At 36.3% G+C, this 22410-nt stretch overlaps 1 protein-coding gene across 4 annotated transcripts in view; it reads right to left on the minus strand.

Moving 5' to 3' along the window:
• PDE11A (phosphodiesterase 11A) overlaps window positions 1–22410 on the minus strand; it is a 126797-nt gene that overhangs the window by 94964 nt on the left and 9423 nt on the right. For all 4 annotated transcript variants that reach the window (XM_052675773.1, XM_052675772.1, XM_052675774.1 and 1 more), the window contains exon 2: window positions 15623–15781. In XM_052675773.1, the coding sequence (XP_052531733.1) occupies window positions 15623–15781 (159 nt within the window). The remainder of the gene's footprint in view (window positions 1–15622; window positions 15782–22410) is intronic.

Consider the following 22410-nt stretch of genomic DNA (forward strand, 5'->3'; position numbering starts at 1 on the left):
AAGTAGATGGAAGCTTTAAGTAAATAGGCTACTTTTACAAGGTTTACAGCCACCCAAAAAAACACATTTTCCTCCGTAAGTCTGATGATTTTATAACCTTTGGTTCCATGATACCTCGAATATAGCTGTAATATTAGTTAATTACAGCTTCATTAACAATTTGACAGAGACATAACTATTCACTTCTTTCACTAACTTTATAAAAGTTCAGAGACACAACAAACTCCCACACCTCCACAGGAAAAAGATCTACATTAAGAAAACTTTTCTCCTCTATGCTTGAGTACACATTAGTACCTACAATTAATAAATAGATGGTACACCAACAAGAGTGCAGAAACCTGTGTTTAAGTACCCAAACCAAATATACGAGCTGAGAACAAAAAATTACAGAACTTGCTACAGGAAAAAGGATTCCAAATAACTGACTTTAAGATAACTTCCTGAAAGCATTAACTGTGTAATACAGTAAATCCATCAAAACAATATAATATCCTTTTGATGCACTAAAATGTAAGGAAAACACACAGTATGCTTTGATACATTTGACAAGGAAGTGTCAGACTTCTAGACTATTTTAATTATTAATACACAAAAGCTTCAATGAAAATACATTGTCATTTTGTCCTTGCAGAGATAAGATCAACCTTGCAACCTTATGGTTCTACTTTGTGATTACATGAGCCAGCCTGATCTGCAGCCCTAGTCTAGTGCTGTTAAGTCAAGTTAGCCTAGTTCTAAAGGTGAAGAGTTTGCTGCTTTTACAGTTTCTCACTTCTACATGACTTTTTAGTTCCCTTGACATTTGTTTGTGCAGCCTTCCTTCAGCTGAAAAACTTAAAAATTCAACTCCCACAAACTATACAAAAGGACTTTCTGAAGCCTACTGAAAGGTCAGCAGACACGTGTTTGTGACACCCAAGCTTTTTTTATTAAAAAAACAAAACAAAACAACACTACTCCCTCATCCTCTCTTTGGATAAGCAATTGCTTCCTGCTCACTGTTTGTACAGTGCTCATCACAACTATCAAAAAGCAAACATGAAAACAAGATACACTCTTTCAAAAAAGAGAATAAATTATGTACCTAGAAAAAGATGATCCTTCATCTCCATAAAACTTAATATTTTCTCATTAGAATTGCCACTTCTGTTATTCTCCAAAGTGAATGTCATTATTTAAGTATGTCAATGTGATGACGTACATGTGATTACATGCAACTTGCACAGGAGAAATCAAAACATTTAATAGTTTATTTCAGACTACTGAAGAGTCATGCATGTTAATAATAAAGCACATTGTATCTTAATTTATGGGTTTGGCTTGGAACTTGCATCCAAGCGAACACTCAAGGAAGAGCTGCAATGGCTTCAAATGAAACCTTATCACCTCCAGTCCGAGCGTCACCACAGTTAAATCAATGCCAAGACTCAAACCCTGGACTCAGTGTTTTGCTTGGCTGGTGAATTTTGTCTAGCGCACATTTTGCATGGAGCATTTTCTAGCATTCAAGAGCAGGCAGACTTCCCATATGAACATAGTGATTACACCCAAGCACAGTGTTACCTTCAGAACCTCCTTGTAGCAATCTTGTGCAAGAGGAAATAGAATGAGATTAATAGCAATAGACCAGAAGCTAAGAAATATAGAATAAACTACCACTCTTTCAATTTCTACCTGAAAAGTACATTATCAGTAGTATTTTGTAAACAGTATTACTTGTTTAAACATTTAAGACTTAAGAACACATTCTGGCTTTCATAACAAACCTATTGATGTTTATTTTGCTCCTTTACATTAATATCTAACTTAAGCATCTCTGATTGCTGAACTATTTAATCATGCACAGATTTTTTTTTTTCCCCCTCCTTAAGTCTAATTTAGCCTAGTGCAGGTGGTGGTCTTATCTAAAAAAAAAAAAAAAAAAAAAAAGACTCCAGAGAATGCATTAGCATTCTAGTAACCACAGCTGACAGCCACATACAGAAAGACAAAATGAAAAGGCAGCTTCCTACAGAATTTCATATACTTGCATGAAACATTTTTGCTACTTGTCTTGTTGCAGATAACTTGAGTAACAAGAGGTCAGAAACCAGAATGTGTTGGAAGTTTGCTAACACTCAGCTTCAGAGAATCAATGATCTTGAAGCATCATAAAAGTATTTTCTGAAAGTGTTAGTGCCAACTAAAATACCCTGAAGAAAAAAGTGGTAAAGATACATTTGTATCCTAACCTCATTTCCAAGTATTTCCAAGACTGAAATTATCACCAATGGAACCTCTCAAAACAGGTGTGAAGGCAAACATTGCTCAAGTCCCTATGCCTTTGCCTATGATTTCAAAGTTTTTTGATAATTTGTATTTCCCTAAGTACTGAAGTCAATTGACATCATTGCTAATCTCCCCACTCCCATTACACTCTTTCCCCCTGCATATTCTAGGAAATACGACCACACTGGCAAGAAGACAACCTGCCATCCTGTGCTGCCTACCTAACCAGAGATGCATTTACACATACTCTTCACTACTGCTACTATAATCAAAGTTGTTTGCATCTTCTGGATCCTTTCCTATTTTTTGCTTCTAAACAGATGATCCATAATTCTGTTTATCTAACTTAAAGTACTCTGCTTTGTATTGGCAAAATATAAATACTACTTCCACATTTCCCACATACTCTTAGCTTTTCATTTTATTTTTAAGCCAGGTTGTGATAACCACCAGTAGCAGTTTTCATGGTCTGACATCTAATAGTTCTCTGAGCACACACAGACTTCTGTAACATCAAAAGATTTTATGGAATGACCTCACCAGCCACCAGCATGTTTCAGCATCTGAATGCAAAGTGATGCATGCTGAGCTTTAGCAAACAGCAAGTCTTTCAAGAACCCTACTCCTTTCACAAGGGCACACATCTGTGAAAAACATAACAAAAACACAGACAGAAGCCAAATCATAGCAACAGGATAACAAAAAAGGTAAAGCACTGAGGGAAAACAGGCTTTATACATAGTACAAAGTTAAGATACTGATCAAAAAAGGATAATACAGCTGTTGCAGGAGAAATTGAAAGAGGTAGAGTGATATGTAAGCTAAAAAGCAGAATAGCAGAGTTCCTGAACACCCACAAAACCAGAGAGAGCATCAGGCTACTCCCAATATCTGTGACATTCATGCATCCAGCCACGTATACCCCAACTCCCAGCAGGTTGATTAAAACTCTATCTGCTAAATATTTAAGAGTTAGATTTTTCTAACTTCAGCATCACAGGCCACTGCAGGCATCTAACATCTAAATTAATTTTTTTATATAAGCAAAAATAAATCTTAGTGTGACTTGTCATATCTACTCTCATAAAATCCACGAAACTGACAGCAGAAGCAAAACAGGAGGCCATACAAATTAGAATAAATTAAATTACAATCAACAATCCAAGTTATTCATCTCAAGTTAAATTATCATTAGAAGAAAGTCTAGGTACATGATGAAACAATAATTGAAGTATTTTTTCTTAATACTCAGGATGTAGTAATTCAGAATTACATCAGAGAAGTAGACAGTCATTCAGTAATCTGAGTGGAAAAGCGTCTAATCGATTAATACACGCTGAGTTCTGCCTACTTCACAGTATACAGGCTTACAAAGCAAATTTCTTACTAATCTATTATTTTTTCCTCTAGAAACAGAACTTTTTTTTTTGGTAATGCAGAAACTGCAACAGCTTGAGAAAACCTACCAAATTAGTATTCATTCTTCAAAATATAAGCATCAATGCAGCAACATCAAACCTCTTGACAACTGAACACACAGAATGAGCTAGAGACCCTCTATTTCTACAGGGTGTGATAATTTATCAGGTGTTGTCACATCTCACATGAATGGCCTCTGCTCCTTGCTTACAGTCATTTCTCTTAACCTACTTCAGAAAAATAGAAGACTTATCTGTACATGAACAGCTCAGGCTGGCACCAACTACTGAGCTTATCACTTAGTGGCTGGGTTTTGTCAGATGTTCATGAGATCGCAAAAACCAGAATATCTTTGTGCTTATAAAAGAAAAATAGTCTATATTGCATATTGTTCCAAATTTTCAATTCGATGCAATATTCAATTCCTTGATTTGTTGGTGAGAAGCTTCTTGCAAACCTGCCAGTTTAATACTTCTGTGGGCAGACTTCAGCTGTTACAGACAAGTTTTCCAACCTTCTGAAGTACAGAATTATTCAACACTATTTCAGAGACCAGAGTTTACCATTTCTTGCAATAGCAATTTAACTACAGCTATGTTTCAGCACTGTGCACATCCAATCTGAGCTGCTGTTGATAATGGAACCTTCTGGACATAGAAGATTAAAAGTTCATGATTTTATGCCTTAAACTGAAAGAGAAGCCCTGCAACCCCTGGGTATTGCAGTTAGCAAACCTTTGTGATTCAGGCACAAAAGCAAATATATAGCCCTCATCATGTTTTCCACTGAGTGTGACAAAAGGAAAACTCAGATTGTGTTTATGGTAACAAGCCTTGGTGATCCCTCATCTTTCAAAGCCTCATCTTTTTAGTAGTAAGCTTTTTAGTAGTAAGCAGGATCAACTCACAACAGCTCTGCTCTTTAGGACTAGTCTTTAGGACTGCTCCAATTCAGACTGCAATACATGGCCACTGTCTTACAGGACATCCCACTGACACTGAGAAATACACATTCACATGCTAATGAGTATACATTCATCACACAATCCTTACTTATATCAAAAGGAATTTCCCACATAAAGACAATGTTACCACAGCACCAGCAAAGAGGGACAATTTCCATAGGCTCCACCACTTGTCTCTTCACCACCCTACTGCAATACAAATTCACCACAAATTTTAGACTGAGAAAATAGTCATTAGGACATCCTCAGGTCTCAGCCCTCCACAAGTCTGTCACCACTCCACACTTGCCTCCATTTGGACCACACAGCCTTATGCATCACATCCCATCCTAAGGCTCCAAGGCATTTCCACTTATCTTGGTGAGAAAACACACCATAACACCACTGAACTATTACCATGCCAAAGAGCTATTATCCTTTAATTTGCCTTGTAACCAGGACACCAGCATAGCAAAATTCAGCTGGTCCATTTTTACACAGCAAAACTTTTTTTTTTTTTTAAATGGGAAAGTAAAAATAACAAGATTTGCTTTTGTCCATTCCATGCTAAAATACTGACAGGTAATTGCCAACAAATTAACAGAGGTTAATTTCTTCTTTTGCCAACTTCAGTCTTAAGACTATAGCCTTGAAGACTGCTAATATTGACATGGTTTTGCTAAAAGCATGGTGATAAATCATCTGAGTGGAAGGTCTCCCCCCCCCAGACCAGGTTGACAATTTAAGTACTTGCTTATAGCTTCCACAAAGCACTGTTTGAGTGTTCTTCCTAGCCCCCCAGCCACTATCACTATGCTGTTCACGGGAAATATTCTCATAAACAGTTTGCTTACCCTGATAGAGGCTACTTAAGTGTACTGCATAATCTTCCTACTGAAATTTGATCACCACTTCACAATTTTAAACAATATACATCAGTTGTCTCTGATAGCACCAATAATGGTTCTGACTGAAAAAAAACTATCATAGCATGGATTAACTCTAGCATTCGCCAGCTGGGCAGGAAAGGTGAAATCAGTTCCACTCAGCAACAAGTAATCATCAACCTTGTTGACTGACTTTCACTGGTGGCCTGACATTTTTTATGCTTTGTTCTAAGGTTTTTTATTTCCAATATCCACCTTGATTCAGAAAGCCTTAGAATCTTTTTGCCAAAATTAACAGTCAAAGACAACCAGATTGGATACCTCACAAAGCCTTTTATATTCCTGTGATGCAGTGGCATCAAAATGCTAATACACAGCAAATATCTACCCCAGCTCTCAAAACCTGACATACCTGACAGTTAATTTTACAACAGCAGGAAAAAAAAAAAACATTTATTTTTCTTTATCTGTCTACAGCACACAGAAAAGTCAAACAATTCCTGCTTCTCCAGATAGAGAAGTGCTGACTTGCCACAGCAATACCTGCCCACCACTTGGAGCAGACATCACTCCTGCCAAATCAAACAGTTCACTGCCTGGAGGAGCTGCTCCAGGTGGCAACTTCACAGCTTTTCAAGACTAAAGATTCTTTAGAGAAAAACAACTGGCATGAAAATGAATAGGAAGAATCAACTCTTTAAAAGGGTTGACAACTGCAGGGCAAGGGAAAATGGTTTTAAGTTGAAGGAGGGAAGATCTAGGTTGGATGTCAGGGGGAAGTTCTTTACAGACAGAACAATGAGATGCTGGAACAGGCTGCCCAGAGAGGTTGTGGATGCCCCATCCCTGGAGGTGTTCAAGGCCAGACTGGCTGGGGCCCTGGTCAGCCTGGTCTAGTATTAAATGGGGAGCTTGGTGGCCCTGCTTGTGGCAGGGAGGTTGGAGATTCATGATCCTTGAGGTCCTTTCCAACCCTGGCCATTCATCTTACTTCAATAAATGCCTGAAAAAATTCATAATTGGAAAGTCCTTGGGTTGGTAATGAAGTCAAGATACCACATCTGGTAAACCATGAAAAATAGGAGTACGCAAGAGGAATTTCACCTAAAGCTTGTCTTATCCAAGGCATTTTTCTCTGAAGAGCTGACAGAAAGGTCACCGAGTTAGTCAATCTTTTCACATATCTTTTATGCTTCTATAGAAGAAGAGGACAAGGATTTTACTCACTTTATGGCCACAGAGTTAATTTTCTAGATACAGAGACCACACATTCCTGTGTGCTCCACATTGTTGCTTACATACTCCAATTGCTGGATCTGCAAACTTCAGTTTCTCCAGCTAGCAATAAGAAAGACAGCGAGGAGGAGGATTGAGTTCCTCCTTTTGATATACAACCAGGAGTCCACCAATGTTAGACTCGCTATACTTTCACAAACCAGTCAAGCACAATTGACATTGATATGTAAAGCTGAGCATATGTATTTTTTGCAATTTTGTGTTTTCTAACCAGATCCGTCCAGACTACAGCTGCTGCATGTAAGAAATGCATTCAGCTAATTTTAAAAGCTGTGGCTGAGCTTAACAAGAGGGGGAAAACAAACAAAAAAATAATTCCTTTTTATTAGGTGAGAATACTTAAAATGAAAAGTCTGATAAATATTAAGTGTGGAAACACCTAATACTATTTTTATAATTAGAGAGCCTACTATGCAATTTGCCCAAGAACATAACATGAGTCAGTGCCAGAATGACAGAATATAGTCCATAATTCTAAGGAAGCCTGTAGTAAGAAGAGAGGTAGACTTAATTTTTAGCAAAAGGATTTGCTAAGCAGTTTTCAATATCTTATCATGTAATCTATAGTTACAGACAGGCTCAAGATCACTATTCTAACAGGAAATACTTTTGATGGCAAGAACTGCTGTACAAACATCTTCCCTGAAGCAGAGTGAAATAAGTAATTGTCAGGAGATGTGACGTGCTATTTTCTAAAAGCACATAAATCCTTACAGTTATCATGAAGAACAGTTATGGAGAACTGAACAGACTGGCACAAGATCAGAAAAAGCACTTCACTAGGGACAAGGCACTCCCATTCAGCCAACAGGGCACATCTCAAGTAATTGTTAGAATTGAGGTCTTCACTAGCTGTACACTAGAAGGGTTCTTTTACATGCTTCTACATGGAACCATGTTCCAATACAAGCTTCTCCCAATACAAGCTTTGCTTAAAGCAAACAAGGTTTGTCTAATGAGCTGCCACACATCCTTTCTACCAAGAGCAAAATTGACTCAGTTGCTTTGGCCTTAGAAGCATTTTTTTAAACCAGTGAAAGTTATTAATATACTGTTCGCAAAGAAAGATTAAATTAATAGTTGGTGAATACAAAAACATCACACACAGTTCCTGAAGCATCTGAAGATAATGATCAAACCCACACAACTCTTAGCTTCTGGGTTTTCTGTTTAAAGTGTTAGGAAAGAAACATACCGGGTTCCTCTGTGCTCTCACCAGATTTGTTTCACAACAAGCAGCCAACAAATATTGGTTTCACTCTGTCTAATGGCTCTCTCTATAGGTCAATTTCCAGGACCAACTAACATTTCTACATCAGATAACACCCGCTCCCCCTGATGTTTTATCAGCTCTCTAGAGTCTGAAGTCACACCTAAATTAATTGAAAAACCTGTGAAGAACAATCTAACTTGAGAGATACTTATGTTTTGTCAGAATTTGTTGTCTGACTCTAACGAATGTTCACAAAATTAAAGAAGCTATTTTTTCCCCCCACGTCTAGCAAATCAAGTGGCTTGTTTGATCAAGAGCAGAAACTGCATTCAGCCTATTGGAGCCTTTTACACATCCAGTGGAAGGGAAAGATAAAGAAAATAACTGGTCCTCAGCTTATTTCATTGGTGCTCTGACTTAGATTAATTTAAGCTCTATAGAATAAGGATCTGCATTTCGTGAAATACTCCTAAACAGACAGAGTTTCAAAGTTTGTCTAAAAGCCCATGAAGTCAGCAGAGATTCTTCCATTTAGTTTATTGAGCTTTGAGTTGGGCTCTAAATCAAATGCTACAAACACATTAACCAAATCACAGTCTAAGTTTACAGAAGAAAGCACTTATTTGTCCAAATCTCTCTGTATAAATTAAGACACAAGTAACACAGGAAGAACAAATGGATTTAGACTCCCACTGACAACTATGCGTAGAATCCAGACACCTTCCCCACACTCACTGAATACAACAAGCTCAGAACATCAGCCCCCACGAAGAAATAAAACAAATGAAACACTGAGCTGTTCAGTAGAACAGTCATTCCAGATGCCTGATCTAAAAGTTTGTTTCATGGCAGCATCTAAAAGCTTCAAACAGGTATCAAAGATTCAGTGTACTACATACTACAAACACAAAGTAGCCCCTAAACTTAAGATGCATGTATTTGAGATAACTATTTCACTAAAACAAGACATCTTAAATTTGCCTCCACTTCTCAGAGTTGAGGCTGGCAGTTAATATTTGAATTACAAGTCTTCAAAACAGATACTGAGACATAACTTAAAGCACATTTAATATTCTGTAATTGATAACAATTTAAGCATCCTCCATAGCTTTAAGTTATGACTGAATGTCCACAAGACTGAAACAAGCCCACTGAACTATTTGTCACTGCAGTTGCTTGGCAGTGTTGTTTGCAAATCAGTGATGTGAGCATGTCCTGATAAAACCAATATTCTAGTGACAAATTGCTTTAAACTCCCCCAGCAAGAGAACTCAGTTACCATGATTTATTTTAATTTACATTTGTGAAGCAAGTACTTTCAAGAATAGTACCTAATAGACCATTAGTTTTCCAAGATAGTTGTAGTGCTTCAGCACCTTTATCCTTCAAGCGTCTTTGTTAGTTTCTGCTCTCTTTCAGCAAATTCATGTCTTGTATTTGGATGCAACGGCACATGGTCCCATGAGATATCTTTGAGAATTATGCCAATTTTAAATAATAGATTTTAGAGTCACACTGCTATGGAGATTTATCAGAGAAGCAAGGTAGAGGTTAGCAGGAGCATTCAATGCCAACATTGTCACATAATGAAATATATAAAATATGCAATAAGATTATTTACCTAATTTGTTTCTCATGTTCCATTCTAGTGCACCCAAAGTAATTCTCAGATGACCTTCTAGCACATTCTTCAGATTCGGAGCTGGATGCATGATTTTCACAAGTCAGATGCTAGCACACTCTGAATCACTCCTCCTGTTACCTTTATTTACTGCTGATTATTTCCACAAGGTAACAAGGCAGTAATACCTGACTTAGAGATAACTGTCTCTCAGCATGACTCTAAGCCCATCATGCAAAAATTCACAGAAGGCAAATTAGCAGGTACAGCAAAATCTCTACAAATCATTCATCATTATAGTAATCCCAGTACAGAATGTATTTAGGCCTTAGCTGTTGAGAACCAGAAGATCATATTAAATTGGGCCATTTAGAATCACTAGGGCTGTTATTAGAAATGCAAGAAATAGAAATGGTAGAGCATGCAAGAGCCATATCTTAAGGTACTCCAAACCACAGAGTTCACTAGCTGAACCCTGGGGTCTGGCTATATTGCTCTTAATAGAACCATTCATAGAGCATAGACAACCAAATCCTTCCTGGTAGGGGCTGTAAAAATGGGATCTCACTGCATTCAAGATAGCCTCTCTCTAAATTGAGCAGAACTGAACTCTAGCTGATCCTGTGTAATATACCTGCAGCTGATTCACTTCCTTCAGGCTAGGAGCATGCCAGAGAGAGGAAATGGACACTAGGAAAAGGGATGGTGAAGCTGATGATGCCACTTGTTAAGCCTCTGATGGAGGATTAGATTTGTTTTGACACCACATCTCAGGAGACCATGAAGTGAGTACAATAGTCTAAATCACAGACTGCCAGACTTCTGCTCGGTAGTTTCCTCACTTGTCCTGCAACACGACTCACCAACAAACAGCACAAATACTGAAGTGTCTCGTGTCTCTCCAGGACAGCACTAGCAACACACAGGCTGCACCCTTCTTTTCAAGGCTTTGTTTGTTTTTAAGCCTTCCAGATGAACTGATGTCCACTGTTGGAAGAAAACTGATATTCTTCAGAGAATTTATTTTATTTTTAAAAGTTACCTAGTAATGACAGTGTAAGGCAATGACTGTTAAATTAAGCAATACTTTTGTAATTGTCTATACCAAAACAGAAATCTCTACATCACTCTGGCTGACCAAGCCATTGATGCTGAGGAGGTAAAACCTGTACAGCAATTTGTCAGGTCTAGTGTAGCTCCAAGCAATGAAATGGTTGAATCATCCTTTATATCAAGAGGAAACAGTTTGTTTAGCAATTGGAAGCAATCATTACATGCAAAAAACTTAGCAGTGATATTAACACCATGGCCAGAGACACAGAAGAAAAACCTGAAAGTCTGCCATGAAAAAGAATTGCAAAAGCTTGGAAATCTAATACTCTACTATTTTACATGTTGCAAAACAAACTTGGTTACAGCTTGGGAGCATTCAAAACTCCCCAAATCTTAAATATTTTATTTGCTTTAAATTTCAAAAAAATAACTAAAAATACATGAAGTGATGCCAGCATCTACTTAATTGTAATTGAAAACATTATTCTTTGTTTTCTATCGACTCAAGGCACTAGTGCCCCCAAGTGACATCTTATTATACAAGAGTCTAGAAGCTTTGCAAAGAAAGATAGAATTAATTGCTTCACATAATTGCGAGTATAGAAAGACACCTCTAACAGAAGTCATACGTAGAGATACTGAGATTTGTTTGAAAGGGCCTGGAGGTAAGGTCAGTTTATTAGAGTCTCATTTTATAATTATTCTGAAGTTGCTACTTGTCAGAAATTGACATCAACATAAAATGGGGTTTGCTTGCAAGATTGCCTGGGTATTACGGTGCTTTGTGCAGTAAAGTCTGATGACAGATTTTCCTTTCATTGTTTCAAAAACATTTTCCAAGTCTCTTTTTTTGCCCCTAGTTTTCTCTTGCCCTTTGTCTCTTGCCTCCTCTGATATAGTCTTTAAAAAAGCATTCACCAATCCTGCAAGACATTCTCCTGGAAGTGCATTTCTTGGTTTCCGAGAGGTTTTCTAGGTTACCAGTGAGGGAAAAAGCTTAAGAGCACAGAATCTTAAAATAAATAAATAAATAAATAAAAATTAAAAAACCCCACCAAAACACCAAAAAAGACACCAACAAAAACCATAACCAAAAACAGCACGCAGGCTGCCAAGCCACAGCCAATCCTAGACTTGCTACAGACCACAGTAATTTTTACATTCTCACTTATTTTTCCCTTAAAGACTACATTTGAGAACCCATTTAATATATTACTGAAGAATTATTAGAAACATTTGTTACTAACTGTAACAATAGTGTACATGACTAGAAAAAAAAAATAAAGATGGCAATTAAGTTACAAGAAACTTGCTGATTGTGAAAAATCTTTAGTAACCTCAGCATGGAAACCAAACACCACAACCTCAGTATTAACATGAAATATTATATTAACGTGTTTATGCAATACTCAGTTGACATCAACACAGCAGTTTTGCCAGTTGAATGTATGATATTCGAATATTCTATCAAAGATGAAATGTATTATAAGATAAAGGCAGCACTTCAAACATGATATTTTATACAGGAACAAGGTATACTAAGCAAGTACAGAAACACCCATTCAGGAAAAGGTCCAAGTTTACTACTTCAATCTGCATTTGACTACCCATTCTAGCATATTCTGTATGTACTGCACCATTCATTTTACAGATCTGTTGCAGAAATAATTTATTTTCATAGGAAAAAAATTATTGCAAGAAAAAAATACCTTATTGTGGTACTAGAATAGTTGATGCTGATAAGCGATTTGTTTTCTTGTTGCTCAGCACATTAAATACACTGCAACAAATATTGTTCTAATAAATACCTTTTGAGTATTAGAGAACTACTCATGTTTGTGTGAATGGTAGCCCAGTTACTCAGCTTTAATACAAATAACATAAAGCTCATCTCAGAATAACTGAGTAGCTGACCCACCTGATTTGTCTGCCATACCATAGGCATTCATCTCATTAACCTAATTTATGTTTCACTCCCTATCACCTGTTGAATGCACTTTCAATAAGAATATTACTATCCAGGCATAAGCCTAATCTTTCAACTCTGATCCAAACAGCTAGGTCAATGACAATGTGCGCTTCAACTAAGAGTTCACCATCAGCTCAAGAGCAGTACAAATCAGAACAAAACATCAAAACAGATTTAGGAAAAGTATCCAAAGCATACAGCAGTACAGAGGAATAAAGCTGACTCTTCGTATGCAAGTGTGTACTGTTTAGAGTAACTGCTTGAAGATCTTTACTCAACAGCAAGAGAGTGCTATGTTAAATCTAAAATATTTGCTCATAACTGTTTCTATTAAAAAATACCTGATAGCTAATAGAAGGCACAAGAGCAATTAAATCATCTTTATACTCTCAGATACTGTGTATTCACTTTGTTGTATTTCACTTGGCAAGGATTTTCCTACCTGGATGGCAAAACATTCCTTTGTGTAACAATATTTCACAGAAAACAATCTATTTTGAATTACTCCCACTACACAACAAATCAGAGCATGAAACTATTAACAGACATTCGTAACGTAAAGATTCATATCCTCAAACCACTGTTTCGAAAAACTATGAAATGGCTCTCTACTATGACTTGAATGTATTGCCACACATACATAAGTAGTAAAAATAGCCATGTAGTAACAGATTAAAGGAATACATACATTCCTACGCTTTCTACATAAAACGAGTTTGATTTGTGCAATGTTTCACAGCCTTGAAAAACCAAGGTTAGTTTAGCTTTAAGACATTTCATTTATGTCATACTGTCTTGATTCTAAACATTATTCCCATCTACTGCAATGAATCAATGAGGCAAGATTTTCTCTTTCCAGCAGGTATCACTTAACACCTCTTCTTTGTCATAGCACAGGAATGTCAACATGTAATAATGCACCAACAATGGCTTTCTGTCAAGTACTAAGTTCTTTTGAGTCAGCTTAAGTAAGTTTCAGGGGCAAAGTCCATCTCTACCTACGCTTTTACAAAAAATAGATTCAATACTATAATAAAACAGAAGCGTGCATTGTTTCATAGTACATTCTTGAAGGATACTCCATTTCTCTTTCCTGGATGGAGTTGCTATGCAGCTTTCTGACTCTACCCTCTTCTTTCCTGTCATTTTTTGGCTTCATTCACATTCTCCCTTCATACTCAGGTGTAGATATCCTGACTTTAATAGCACCATTTCCCATTTTCCCTAATTTTAATTCAAAAGCCCTCCTTGTTGCTACTTGAACTCCCTTTACTCTCCAGATATATCTTAATGAAAAGGACAGAAAGGAGAAAATAAGTATTTATCCTTAGATAGGGATTTGAAAGTTTCCTATGCTTTATGATAGCATAAAGTGGTAAATGTAACATCCCCTAGAATAATGTTAGTGTATCGCCACAGGCATATATCCTATGGAGAGCATTCAGAGGAGTTGATGACTAAGGTGAGCAAGCTTAGGATTTTATAGGAAAACTATCACAGAAACTTATTGCTACAGATAATTTTTCTAAAAAAAAAAAAAAAACAAAAAAAAAAACCAACAACAACAACAAAAAAAAAAACAAATACCAACATATGAACAAGAAATCCACAGCTAGTTTATCACCACACAATATTTGTTAGAACAAATAGAGTTGTCTGTTTCTCCATTTTTTCTCCAAATACTTTGAGTGTTCATATTAAAAAAATAAGCTATTTTTTCAACAAAAACCAATAATTAATTATTTGAAAGATTTTATTTAGAGGTTAACACAAATCTTCCCATTAAAGTATCGCATGAGAAGTCTAACAAAATCTAAAAAAAAGTGTTAAGCTGAAGTTTAATAGGCAAGGTCTCTTGCATTTACAGAACAGATGTTTTATGTTACAGCATACGTTTTATATTAAGCACTTAAACACCATTAACACAAAAGGCTGCTCCCCATACCTTAGTGGTATTAAGCTCCCAAGTGCACCTGGTCTTTATAAAAATAGTTACAGACTGACAAGTCATCTGAACCTAAAGCAACAGCTTCTACCAAATTAATTCCATTCTGAATCAGCTACTAGCATCTCATTTATTGGTGATACAAATTCTTCATTATGTTTATTTTTAATTGAAATTACCTAACTTCAAACACAAGCTACTCAAGCTATTATTCCTACAGTGGGGGAGGCATATGCATTAACATCTATAAAGAATACGTCAGTACTGATGCTCTTAGTCTTTCCTTCAAAATGCAATTTGATATCTTAAGGTTTCTCTAAGCTTCTCCACAATGATGGCAAAACCCTTAATTTCACAGCTTCTAAGTTTACAAGAGAATAGGTTTCTGAAACTCTAGCTTCTGTACTGCAAGTTAAAATCTACAAAGAACTTAACCTGTATGAAACAGACTATGTCATGAAGGGTTAATATATAAAGACACAAAAAAGGGTTTTCAAACATAAGTAACAGATTGCAGGCCAAATAAGGAAGCTAAAATTTTGAGGGCTGAAGAATTGGGGAAGAAAAAAAAAAAAAAGAGCTGTGAGAAGAAAGCAATAATAGTGTATCAGTTGTAGGTTTCATGAAATAAGCATCAGCTTTTCTGCTTTACAGTTAATTTTCTAAGACAATAACTCAGATTTTTTTTTTTTTTTTATAAAGCTAAGAAAGCATTAGAAAACAGATCAGCAGGAGTTTTTAGTATAACATGGAGTAATAAATTATCAAGATACGAACTGAACAAAGAACTAACACCAGCTCTTCCCTCCACTCTGATAGGTAAAAAGAGGAAATAAATTGTACATGAAATACTGCAGCATTGTCATACCTGAGAAATTAACTACAACTTAATTACATAGTCAATAATATTGAAGAATAAGTCTTCTATTCATAGTATCTGCAGTAGGTACTCTTAAGAAGAGTCTGTCAGGCTACATACAAGAAAACAGAAGAAGGCAGTCTTACTTTTTCATCGTCATCAGAAAACGGGGCACCTCCAGGAGTCTTATTTATTGCTTGTGCCACACCAATAACCTCTCCATCACTGTTTCTTATGGGCATGCACAGAAGTGACTTTGTCTTGTATCCAGTCAGTTTGTCAATCTCATCATTAAAGCGACGATCCTTCAAGAGAAAACAAGGAAATATTAACATGCATAGCGTATGTTTGAGCTTCCTTCAGGTAGCAGGGTACTTTACTATACAAGACACTGAGGAAAATAATATTATGTTGTCGTCTGTGTTATTACCACATTTCCTATTAGATGTCTTTCCCCAATTACGATGCTGAGGGAAACAATTGTCAAACTGCTGTACTCAAACCACACAAGCATAAAACAAAGAAGGACTTTATGGATACCACTTAAAAAGATCAGCCACGATACCAAGACCCAACCGAATCATTGCACAACTTGCTGGGAGCATACAGGACAGTATTTGGGTAGACAAAGTGCCTAAAACATCGCATACATCAGAGTATTTTTTAAGTTATTCCACAGTGCTCTAACAGGAAATTTAGCACCACCACTCTAAACAGTGTTAATGGGAACACAGCAACTAAATGCCCCAATGGTGAGCAGCTACGCAGAGGGAAAATTGGTGTGATTCCATGTAGCATTCTTCATTCTTGAAATTTTTAAGACCAAGAACAGTATCATCATCAAACCAGGTTTTATTACTGTTATCCTGAATCAGATGAGATTGTTTTAAATGATTTTGTTTCCACTTGCATCTAAGTATCAGAACTGTGGTAACACAAAGTTCAAAAATCTTTTAATTATGTTAATTAATGCATATATTAAATCTCTTCAGCATGCTTAAATACCTAGTATAATCTCACTGATCATAAAGCATCCACTTCCTCAAAAAATACAGAACACATACTATGAGCATTAGTCTGCTTACATTGCTTTCCATTCTAATCTCACAATCAAATAAGAATGGTGATAAAATGTTAAGGAGTAAACATATTTCAAAGACCAACTTATCAGTAAGATTAGCAAGTATTCCAAGTGCTTTAATACTTGCAAGAAATTTTAGGATGCACTGTGAAAGAGGGACAAACCACCATCTTCACAAGCACAGAAATGGAAAAACGTGTGTAGGGTGACAACACCACATCTTTAGACCAAATTACATTTGCTCACTTCAAAATAAGTTCCATTACTGGATAGAATGCTTACTGAATGACATTTTAAGACTGATATCTGGTGATAGTTACATAATCTTACATACACATACATCCTGCCATTTCACATCTATATTTTGCAGATGCCCATGATTTCTGGTAAACAGATGGAAACACTTAGCTATACTTCTTTGCCTGCTGCACTTTAATTTTAGTAAGTCAAATATGCCTTGCTGTAAGGATTAGTATTACACCACGGTACAAGTGTTTGCACTACAGAAATTCAAGAAAACTTCGGTTCTTTCCAGAGGATTATGAAAACATGTTGATTTAGAAAGACCCCCTCATGCCAGTATGTCTCAATGTATAGCTTCCTGAAGAGGAAACTGTACATTGTTTGGATGTGCAGTTTAAGCTTCCACTGTAGAATCCACACAGCTGGTTACCACTGAAGAAAGATTATCATGTATACAAACAAAAGAGCTAAAAGATGTATAATACATTTTTCAAACAATTTTCTAAAGTACTTCATTAAGTACATTAACATTTGAAGTTAAAAAAGCTTTAAAGAGCATTATTCAAATCTTAGCTGAAAATGACATCCCGTATAGATTGACCAAAGCTAAGGGAAACCGAACTCAACTTTTTTTTGCATGGTGTTGTGCAGATAACTATTCTGCCATGAAACAGTACTGCTGTTTCTACAGTAGTAGAAAGATCTACAGTACTGAAAGATGACTGCAAAGTCACTCTCTGTAGAGAATCATCCTCAGTAACTCTACCATCAAATGGAGAGGGAATTGGCAGCTCCATTCTTTCAGGACAAAGTTAGCATTTGGGTTGCAACCAATTCTGGCACTCCCAACCTAAGGTAACTAAACTCTTCTACAAATAGAAGCAAGAGTTATGATTTTAAAGGTTCAGACAATATCAGCGGCAAAATAATATCCGCACATATTTATGTCCTGTGATGAAAGCGCAATTGTTACATCCATACAATCCTTAAATTAAGATAAATTTAACTACGATAAGAGAAATCATTAAATCTTTATAAATACTAAACATGGACACATTTTCCAGACTATCTTATTTCTGCATTATCTGCAGATCACAACAGGGAAAAAAAGGAGGAGGATCATCACCACTTCAAAAAGAACGTGCTTTAAGTGACCTGCCTCAATCAACATTAAGATTTACATAAACATTTGGGTAATTTATCCTGTTATGCAAATTTTCAGACCTCTTAACACCAATAATTAATAACAATTGTGATATTCACAAGCAAGCTATAGCACTCTTCTGCCACAAAACACCAAACTCTTGAATTTGTTTATTATACCATTTTTTCCTATTTTAATTCTGATTTTGTTAGGGTTTGTTCTTCCTTAGACCCATTTCTGTCTCTTCAGTGTATTAAAATCTTTTTGCTTTCAAGAGAAGACTTTCAAGAAGAGCAAATTACTTAGATGCAGTCTCTGAGAAGACAGTGACCTTCCTTTGAAATATTTGTGTTTAACAGTTTGCTTAGGAAAGCCAGAACACCCATAATATACAATCAAAGCAACATCTGACCTGCAGTGGACAGCATCATGTAACACAGGGGCTTCCGAACCTGTCCAAAATGGTACCTCTATTGTACAAGCTGCCAGTACTGCAAACAGATGCGACAAAGGTACCAGTCTTGTATTCCTTAGTGAACTCTATGGAGAACAGCAGGCACAGAATGGACTAGCAATCTGGAATTAATTGCTGCTATATCACATCATATTTCATGTGGATTTAGGAAATTTCCTGTTTGTGTTCCTTGTCGTGATCTCTACAGGAGAAGAGAGGGACAGGGATCCCAGAGCAATCAAACAGCCTCAGTTCCAGATATGTAACAACTTGCTCAAGTGGTTTCATCATCTGATAGCAGATTATCAACTTCTTACCCTTCTGTGAAAGGTAGTTCAGTTCCCTAGCATATTCAAAACAGTGAATAAGAGGAATATAGAGAAACTTATGCATTTGTTTGGGAAAAGGAAGAGATTAAGGCAAGCCTAATTAAGAACTCAGTTTAAAAAAAAAAAAAAAAAAAAAAAAAAGAAGTAATCAAGATGCAAAGTGAAACTTTGTCTCTAACCTCTTGTTGAAGTGCAGGCAGGAATTTCCCTTCAGTGACATTTGCAAAAAGCAATGAAGGAGACATAAGCAATGAAATACTAGTTCTGCCAGCATTAACATGCAATACATGAGAAGGAAGTGACCGGATGACCTGCGTTATATCCCAGACCTTCCCCTCTTCACACCTATCCTCCCTCCTAGTTTTCTTTCATCATTTATTACATCTTCATAGGATGCACACAGTAGGATCTAGCTGAGAGGTTTAGCTGAATTTAACTGCATCAATAAAAACTCAATACCCAAGTGTGAACTATGAAGGCTGAGGAGCTTGTACAAAATTTACATCCACCTCTACTTACAGGATAGTGACCTTGAGCAAGAAGGCCTGTTTAGCAGCTGATAACAAAGCTGCTAAATCAGAGAGAAGAATTCTGTTAGACTGAAAGCATTTTATGATACAAACTATTACCCCATTTTTTTAGAACAGCCTGCGGCATAACAAGCACCTGTGCTGGGCTCCTGGCTGTTAGGGAATATCAATGTTGATGCCACAAATGCAGCATGCTCTTTTAGGTTTTCTTTTTGTAGAGAAGAGCTATTCAGTAATTAGAGATAGACTAGACATAAAGTATACTAATTTTGAGATAAACTTCACTACAATTGCAATTGTATCAGCAATATTTTCATGCAAGAACACTCAGAAATTATGAAGTCAAGACTTCTGACTGTTAAAAACACTGCTAACACAAACAAACAAAAAAAACCAATTTTTAATGTCCTGCGTCTACATAATGAGGTTGCTAGATGCCAAAAACATTGCAAATGTGATGACTTACGTACTCTGAACTTGAATTTGAACTGCCAACAAGGAGTGGTTATTTGGGAGGATAAACATCATCTTGTCTGAAGTTGCTTATTGATTGTAAATTCTTCTTTGGGGAAATAATGCCCTGTAAAATGTGACAGTCAATCACAGGAAAAGAGCAAGATTGATTCATCACTTCAAGTGCTGCTATTTCAACTGCTGGAGCAGAAACGCTTAGTCTCAGTTCTTTTTGGATCTACTTAGAGATTTGCAGTCAGCAAGAAAAATATTTTCATGCTTTTATACTACAAAGCTTTTATTCTATAAAAGGATAAATTGGGGCAGAGTTAAATCCTGTAATTCTAATTTATCATGATTTCAACTTTCATTAATACATTTAATTTCTAGTTCCTGTAATTTCGAGAACAACATTACAAGTGTGGACTACAATTTGAGAACTTAACTATCAGAAACACTAGAGTCTTGAATGGAAGTTGTGAGCAGCAAAAACATTTTCTAGCTGTTTCAGCTGAAAAGCTGACTGCGTCCAGAAGCTGTATGTCAAGTCCTCTAATGACCTCTGCATTCATAAGATTAGTTTAATTCTGACTATGAAAGATATAAAGGTACTGGGCAAGGATTGAAAAAAGTTAATTAGGTGTACTACTGATAGGGTTGGAAGTGGAAAATGAGAAGTCTTAGGGTTTAATTCTCCTGGAGACCAGCAGCAAATTAACCACGGATCCGTAGTCACTAAACAATCTGACCATTATGAAAATGGAACAGCTATACTTAAAGGGGGGGAGGTCTACATTTCAGTGTGAATTTTTGTTTTTAAAGAGGCAAAAAACATAATTAAAAGTTACAAATTTTATCATTTGCTGAAAGAATATAGACATTCCATAATGATTCCCAGCTTCAGGAAATCTTTCACAGAAGGTCACAGAGGACCTCCACAACTCCCATGAGATGCTCTTGTTCTCATTTTTAATGTAACAAGATCTCCCCCTCATTCCCTAGACAATTAAAGAAATTAAATAGATTAGGGTAATAATGAAGTCAGTTTCAGAACAACTAGAATTCAGGTTTGAATTTCAGTTTAAGTAGATGGTTCACAAGTTGTTAGCAAAGGTACAGTTAGTCTAAACACAGCCCTCGGAACTTGAAAAAGAAAACTGGTTTTCTATATCCTTACCAAAGCTAGTACAATTAATGCTATGCTATCAGAGCGATTTGGAATGATTTAAGGAAAGTATGCTCCTAAAACAATATAGCTCAGAGTTAAATGACATAATGCAGGATGAAATCTTTTTGAAAAGATCTTCAGCAATGAGAAGTCCATGGGACATTGTTTTCACTATCCAGAGTCAGTAGATATAATGTCTAACAGTAATAAAGTGAAACTAGATGACCCAACTGAAGTTGACAATTCCAAGCAAAAGGTATCTCTTTTGACAATTTGAAAATACTGCTTGTTAATCATACAAAACAGAAGAATACAAGAGGTACTCACAGCGGGACAGGACTGCTCACTAGTTTTCCCTTAAGAATGGCTCAAAAACAAAAACACCTTGAAGCTCCTTGGAATACCCTGCATTTAAATTACTGATTCACAATTAGCTATTCAGCATCAAAATCAGTATAAGGGTAAGAATGTCAGATAACATAGTTTACCTAAGATGTATTGTACTACTGCACTGCACAGGATATAAAAATGTGATTTAAGGTTTTTTGTTTGTTTATTTCACTTTACGGGAAGTTGATATGCAGAAGCACTGACATTTGTAGAAATTGAAAAACTGACATCAAAAGACTTGTTAGATTTCTTAATCATGCTTCCTATGAGTATAGAATAATACATAAGCTTTTATAAGAAAAGAGCAATCCAAAAGACAGCATATTGTCCAGAGCCAAAGCATAATACGAAAAAGCCAAAATACAAGTAAATGAAGGCATCTGTTCTGGATACTCCTCTTTGAAAGAAAAAAAGTTTAAAATGCCACAAACAGTGGCACAAACACAAGCACGAGTTACGTTGTGCATGAACAAGGAGCAGAAATAAAGCTATAAGACAACAGTAGATATGGGCAAAACCTTGTAGAAAAACTTGCACACAAAGACCAACCATGTAAACCAATCTCTTAAGGGTCTTCAACATAAGGATTTTTGCAGCCATTCCTGTCAAGTTCTGCAAAGTCTCTAAAAGCCCCAGAGACAAAAGGCAGCAGGAGAACAAAGTAGCACTATTCCCCAGCATCTAAGACCTAATTCTTCCAATAAGCACAGTTATCTAGTGACAATCAGTGGCAGCAATATTTCTTATAAAACAAGTAAAACAGATAAAGCATAGAACATCTCAGCCAACTCCATTTCATGACTCCCATAACAATTCAGAAAAGTAGGGAACACTGACACTCAAAATCATTAACTTCCAGATTAAAAAAACCAGTCTCTATATATTTTGAGCTAAAAGGAAAAAAAAAAGATGACTTCAAGGGGAGAAAAGTGACAATCAAGTGATAACGTTTATGTTTTGGTTTTAAATGAATCAACAGTTTAGGGTTCTCTCTATTTAGTCAGGGTGTGTTATATTCTCTCTCCCATTTTAATCACTGTTACATTTCTTAGTTGAAGAACGGACACAACAGCCCATGTTGTCTGCTTATGTAAGCAATGGAACAAAATAGAAATTCTTTCCCTAAAAAATTGCAAGCACTA

The sequence above is a fragment of the Tympanuchus pallidicinctus genome, unplaced genomic scaffold (genome assembly GCF_026119805.1).
Source record: "Tympanuchus pallidicinctus isolate F22 unplaced genomic scaffold, pur_lepc_1.0 scaffold15, whole genome shotgun sequence".
Lineage (NCBI taxonomy): Eukaryota > Metazoa > Chordata > Aves > Galliformes > Phasianidae > Tympanuchus > Tympanuchus pallidicinctus.